This window comes from Mandrillus leucophaeus, unplaced genomic scaffold, assembly GCF_000951045.1.
Source record: "Mandrillus leucophaeus isolate KB7577 unplaced genomic scaffold, Mleu.le_1.0 Scaffold8, whole genome shotgun sequence".
NCBI lineage: Eukaryota > Metazoa > Chordata > Mammalia > Primates > Cercopithecidae > Mandrillus > Mandrillus leucophaeus.
This window is the reverse complement of record NW_012108696.1, coordinates 2,622,025-2,628,826: the sequence shown is the minus strand read 5'-3', so window position 1 is coordinate 2,628,826 and position 6,802 is coordinate 2,622,025. Positions and strand designations below refer to the sequence as shown.

General features: G+C 53.0%; 1 protein-coding gene across 1 annotated transcript in view; it reads right to left on the bottom strand.

The window, feature by feature from the left end:
• The window catches only part of UHRF1 (ubiquitin-like with PHD and ring finger domains 1), a 79,418-nt gene extending 72,622 nt beyond the window's left edge, over positions 1 to 6,796 (bottom strand). The window contains exons 1-2 of the mRNA XM_011967373.1: positions 6,736 to 6,796; positions 6,190 to 6,352 (exon numbers count right to left, since the gene is read on the bottom strand). Coding sequence (XP_011822763.1) covers positions 6,190 to 6,342 — 153 coding nt within the window. The 5' untranslated portion in view covers positions 6,343 to 6,352; positions 6,736 to 6,796. The remainder of the gene's footprint in view (positions 1 to 6,189; positions 6,353 to 6,735) is intronic.
• Between the last annotated feature and the right edge of the window lie 6 nt (positions 6,797 to 6,802).

Below are 6,802 nucleotides of genomic sequence, written 5' to 3'. Positions count from 1 at the left end.
AGCCTCGAACCAAGAAGGACCTCCAGCCGGAAGACAGAGCGCCTGCAGAGGCCTGACGGGACCCGGGGGGAAGGAAGTAAGAAACTGCTCTGCCTTCCTGGGGGGCAGCCACAGCTCCTGCTGGCTCGTCTCAGCGCCTCGGCGGCAACCTCAGGTGCCGGCAAGACAGACAGATGGAGGGAGAGAGGGGAGGAAGCAAAACCGATGCGGGAGGATCCCAGACCCAGAGGAGGCAGGACCCACAGGTGGGGGAGCGGCGGTGGCGTGGACAGCACCGCGAGGGCATCCCAGCACACAGGACGGGCGGAGGGCTAGCGACAGCGGAACTCCGTCCTTCGACTCGGCCGGGTCACCGCTGAGACACTAGAGCAGCACTTCGGAGGTCAGTGAGGTCAACGTGACCGCCACCAAGACACTACCATCACTGTCGCTGCCAGTTTCCCTCTTGAGGTCTCAGGAGGGCACAGGGGCATCTTTGGAGGCTGCGTCACCAGGGACGGCTCCGCCATGTTGACAGCTAAAAGAGGGGGCACGCATGTCTTCTTGTGCTTTGAATTTCTCAGCTTTCAATTTATTTGTTTTTTTTTTGTTTGTTTTTTTGAGACAAAGTCTCACTGTGTCTCCGAGGCTGGGGTGCAGTGGTACAGTCTTGGCTTACTGCAGCCTCTACCTTCCAGGCTCAAGTGATCCTCCCACCTTGGCCTCCCAAGTAGCTAGGACTACAGGCATGCGCCACCACGCCCGGCGTATTTTCATGATTTTTTGTAGAGACGGGGTCTTGCTACATGACCCAGGCTGGTCTCGAACTCCCAACCTCAAGCGATCCTCTTGCCTCAACCTCCCAAAGTGCTGGGATTACAGGCGTGAGCCACCATGCCTGGCCTCAATTTTTAACACAGTGACAACCGACAGACAGAATCCACACAGACACAGGCTCCTGGGGCTCTTGGATCATTCTGGAAGATGTAAAGGGGTCCTGAGATCCGTTTGAGAACCCCTGACCTGGAAGGACGCCAACACAGCGCACGTAAGGATCTGTTCCAACACATTCCACAGCAGCATTCTTCCTAGCCAGAAAACCCGGACACACCAACTGAGGCTGGATCAAAGTGTGCAATCTAATTGACCAACTATGTCCCCAGGGACAATTCTGGCCTGCACCTACTTTGTTTTGGTTTTGTTTTATGTTTTTTTTTTTTTTTCTTTTTTGAGATGGAGTCTTGCTCTGTCGCCCAGGCTGGAGTGCAGTAGTGGGACCTCAGCTCACTGCAACCTCCACCTCCCAGGTTCAAGCGATTCTCCTGTCTCAGCCTCCTAAGTAACTGGGACTACAGGCATGCGCCACCACATCTGCCTCATTTTTGTATTTTTAGTGGAGACGGGGTTTCATCATGTTGGCAGGCTGGTCTCGAACTCCTGACCTCAGGTGATCCACCTGCCTTGGCCTCCCAAAGTGCGGGGATTACAACCATGAGCTACTGCACCCGGCCATACCTGTTTTTCTAAATCAAGCTTTATTGGAACAAAGCCACGCCCACCCATTTACCGATTGTCTACAGCTGCTCTGGGGCCACGACAGCAGCGGTGAGTAATCCTAACAGAGGCCGTGCACTCTAACAGGGAGCCCTCCTGGGGGAGGGATGCAACAGTGGGTGGGAGCTGGTGGTGGGGACCCTCCCTTCTGCAGCCAGAAGGGCAGGCCTCTGCAAGGGGGCTGTCCAGTGGGGACCCCCGAGGCATCACTATGACAAGTGACCCTTGCAAGGCCATTCCTGGGCCACCATTTCAACTGAGGCATCAGACTGACTCTAATCCTGCCTTTGAGGCATGGAAGTCTCAGGATATTTGTGGTTGTCATGACTGGTAGGGTAGGGTGCTCTGGCGTGGAGGGGGTGGAGGCCAGGGACGCTGCTCAGCACCCTGCAGTGCCCAGTACAGCCCCAGCCAGAGGATGACCTGGCCCCAAACAGCCACAGTGCAGAGCGGGAGAAGCCCTGTGCTAAGAGATTTATTTCACTTTCATTGTGAGCCCGGCACGGGGCTCACTCCGCCCTTCACATTCATAATCTCATTGAATTCGCACTGCGCTACAACGTGGTAGGTATTAGCCCTGTCTAAAATAAGATGATGTGGGAGCTGGTGAGTCTCTGGCCAGGGATGCTGAAAAGATTACGTACAGTGCAGTGTTGTACCTGAGCAGGTTAAAGGCGCCACGAAAGACAGCTATTGTTATTTTGATGTGCAGCCAAAAAGAAAAAAGACTGGGGGATGGGGAGCTGCAGATGCCTCTCCCGTTGCCTACGCTGGGCCGCCCGCCCAAACTCACTGCCCTCAGTCAGCTCCCTGCCTTCCCGCCCATCAAGAGACATCACTGCCACCCTATTCAGCCCAAGTGAGGCCACCACAAGATCCTCCATATTCCAAGACAGACCCAACTCTGTTCTGCTCTGGGGTCTCCATCAACTTCACCGTGGACCTTGGGCTGCTAGGCCAAGTTTCTTTAAACAGGACAAAAAAGGACTGTGAACACTCTAGAACATTCTATAAGGACAACGGCCCATTTGCGCCCACCGGGAACTGCGTTGCTTTCTCTCAGGTTAGCCTGGGAGCCTGCAGACTTCATGTGGCGCTGGGAGGTGCTGCTGTGTGCCTCTGTGCCCCCCTCCCTCCACTGTCCAAACCTCCCTGCCACCAGCTCACTTTCCGAGCCATCCAAGTGGGGAAACTGCATCACCTCTCTGGGGCCCGGAAGACAGAAGCAACGACACGATCTCTTAAAGCTACTGCATGGGGGCCGGGTGCAATGGCTCCTGCCTGTAATCCCAGCACTTCGGGAGGCCAAGGGGGGTGGTGAATCACCTGAGGTCGGGAGTTCGAGACCAGCCTGACCAACATGGAGAAACCCCATCTCTACTAAAAATACAAAAAAAAAAAAAAGCAGCCAGACATGGTGGCGCACACCTGTAGTCCCAGCTACTCCGGAGGCTGAGGCAGAAGAATCACTTGAACTCAGGAGGCAGAGGTTGAGGTAAGCCGAGATCATGCCATTGCACTCCAGCTTGGGCAACAAGAGTGAAACTCCGTCTCGAGAGAAAAACAACTACTGCATAGGGAACAGCCACAGGGTAAGGGAACAAAGAGGCGGTTATGAAGGTTACGTAGGAACACGGAATCTTTTCATAACTACCAGAGCTGACCTGGGAGACGAAATTCAGTGTTGAGAGCCCAGTCTCAGAAACCAAAATCTCAGGTTCCAATCCCAGCTCCCTGTTCAGTCCGGGTGAGTTCCGGTAGAGCTAGGGCCGGGTATCATCACTGCCAACATCCTGACAATTAAAAGCACAATGTACGTTGGCTGGGCACAGTGGTTCACATCTGTAATCCCAGCACTTTGGGAGACTGAGGTAGGTGGATCACCTGAGGTCAAGAGTTTGAAACCAGCCTGGCCAACATGGTGAAACTCCATCTCTATTAAAAATACAAAAAATTGGCCGGGCGTGGTGGCTCAAGCCTGTAATCCCAGCACTTTGGGAGGCCGAGACGGGCGGATCACGAGGTCAGGAGATCGAGACCATCCTGGCTAACACGGTGAAACCCCGTCTCTACTAAAAAAGTACAAAAACATTAGCCGGATGTGGTGGCGGGCGCCTGTAGTCCCAGCTACTCGGGAGGCTGAGGCAGGAGAATGGCGTGAACCTGGGAGGCGGAGCTTGCAGTGAGCCGAGATTGCGCCACTGCACTCCAGCCAGGGCGACAGAGCAAGACTCCTTCTCAAAAAAAAAAAAACAAAAAACAAAAAACAAAAAATTAGTCAGGCGTGGTGGTGGGCGCCTGTAATCCCAGGTACTTAGGAGGCTGAGGTAGGAGGATCACTTGAACTTGGGAGGTGAAGGTTGCAGTGAGCCCAGATGGCACCACTGCACTCCAGCCTGGGCAACAAGAGTGAAACTCCATCTCAAAAAAAAAAAAAGAAAGAAAAACACAATGTATGTGTCTAATTAACATAAGTGTTCCTGTCATTGTCACACTAAACTTAGAGATGTGACAGAAACTATTGTATGACTCAAGTATTATGTTACAAATGAGGGGAGATAGGGGTTTTGGGTTGCATGGATGTAGACATTTGTCAAAATTATTCAGTCTGTTTAACATCTGTTTCACTATACTCAAAGTTTTTTGGCCAGGCACAGTAGCTCATGCCTGTAACCCCAACACTTTGGGAGGCCGAGGCAGGAGGGTCACTTGAGCCCAGGAGACCACCCTGGGCAGCATAATAAGACCCCATCTCTACAAAATATACAAAAACTAGCCAGGCATGGTGGTACACGCCTATAGTCCTAGCTACTTTGGAGGCTGAGACTGGAGGACTGCTTGAGCCCAGGAAACTGAGGCTGTAGTGAGCTGTGATTGTGCCACTGCACCACAGCCTGGGCAGAATGAGATCCTGTCTCAATAAGAAAAAAAAAAAAAACAGTAAGAACGGAACCAAAAACAAATACTGAGCTCTAGTTACTGATGGTGTGCTGCAGTAATTAGGGGAAAGGTAGACTGGTGTCTGCAACTTACTTTGAAATGCATCCCAAAAAGATGGCTTGGTGGGCATAGAGAAAGACAGAGCGCTTCATGATAAACCTCATACGTCAGAATATCGATGGTAAAATCTACATGGCAGGTGTGTTTAGGTGTTTTCCCATTCCTGCATGGGTGAAATGCAAAAATTAAAATGCTAGCTCGGTGACTGGCATAGAGTGGATACTCAGCATTATCTCCTCTCCCGAATTTGGGAGCATGAGAGTCCAACCCGCCATTGAGCTACCCCGTGAACTTAGCAGGTCTGTGCAGGCTTCAGAAACTTTGTGAAATGAAGCCTTCTGTGCTAACCCAATAGGCTGAGCAGCAAATCAAAATCAGGTTGGATGCCACAAAGGGAGCACGCATGGTAGGAGGAGGGAGGAAGAGAGCGCCAGGCGGAGCTCCTCTGTTGAGCCCGGCCCTGCCTCTTCCCTGCGCGCACGCGGCTGCACGATCAACTCCCCAAGTTCTTCAGATCGCCTCCTCCCGGGACAGGGCGGGTTAACTCAGATTCTTACGACTCAAGTCATCACGTCTCTTACGGGAAGAGGGCTAAGGAAGGTCTACTGCGTGCAAGCCGGAGAAATTAATCATCAGATCTCATCTGGAGTGAGCAGGCATGATCCTCCCAGCCCCCAAAAAACCTGGCCGGGCGCGGTGTTTATTTTCCAACCTAGACACCAGATGGCAGCAGTACCCGGTTCAAAATCCAACAACACCACGGTGGGGTACAAGCAGCTCAACTGACAACTTTTAATCCAGTTCCAGTAGTCTATGCCCGTCCCCACGGTCCAACCATCTCCAGCAGATGGGACCTACACCTTCAATCACACTGTTTCATCCTGCCGGGAAACCCCACTCACAGTAGGTCCCGCAGTCCCCCACAAAAACACCAACCAAAGTAGAACCCCCAACCCCCCCAGGTGCCAATGGAGGGAGCGTCCCAAACGTGGCAGCTATGAAATCAAAGGGGGCCATTTTAAATGCAACGAGGGGCTGGGGAAAGAACAGAGAAAGAGATGAAGGCCGGTGGACCCCTCGGGGACCATGCGCCCCAGGTCACCAGCAGCGGCGGCACAGCAGGCTCAGAGTGGCGGAAATTCCTGATTAGCAAGCGCCATCTCCAGACTCTGAATAAGCTAATCCAAATTTTTAGAAAAAAAACACTCTGGGGTCTGACGCTTAACTGGTACAGGCTGTGAGTAATTAATTGGTGGTGGATGTTTAAAAAAGAAAACCTGGTCCCTTCCGTCCTAGCTACGGGATGGTCCTGGGCCCTTTCTCGAAAATTCCTCAGTCTTCCATCGGCCACCTCCAAAACTTCTTTCTCTAGCCATTATTTTGAGGGGGGGCTTTGAAAAAAATAAGTTTAAAAGCCCAGACCCTATAGATTCGAGGACCAGCCGCCAGCCCAGCATGTCAATCTGTGAGTCCTCCCTTTGTTCCTTCCTCTCGCAGGCATTTGAGGTTTCTGTGGACTTCTCCTTCCGGGAGAGGTGAAGTGGGACCGGACGAGGTTGTGGGGGGGGAGGTGGGAGGGAGAAAGTATGGGCTGGTGGCTGCAGAGGCGCGGGGCCTGGACCAGGCATAGAACAAAGGTGCTGGCGGCGGGTGTACCTGTTTGCCCCTGTAGAACAGCCTCTGCAGGCCTGGCTCCACGTGGAACAGCTCCTGGATCTTCCGCCTCAGCTCCTCCACCTTGGTCAGCCTGGACAGCGAGTCCACCGTGTGGGTCTGCCTCCCGTCCATGGTCCGAACCTGGATCCACATGGTGTCGGCGCTGAGGGAAGAGACAGCAAAAACCCCAGATCAGTTTTACCAACACCTCCAAGCCATACCATGCTCTAAGGAGTCGGGGTTGCTTTTGTCCGGCCTGTGGACACCGGGAAACTCCTAGGATGCCCTCCCAGTCCTCCTATACAGCCAGACCCCGGCCAGGGCCAGACACAGTAAATTAAGGACTTAACGCATTAACAACTAGCCAAGTGTTGAAGATTGAGGAGGAAGGAGAATGAAAAGAGGGAATTGAAAGGAAAGCAAAAGGTCCAACCCATCCCTCCTTCCCCACGACCAGAGGAGGAAGGAGGCCTGGGCCAAGTGGCCGAGTTGGTTCGTTTACTCATTTCATTCATTGATTCATTCATTCCTCGGATTCCTATTTACGGAAGAGGGAATGCCAGAAGTCCAGCGCGGGCCGGAACTTCAGAAGTCCCGGGGGAACTCAACCAAG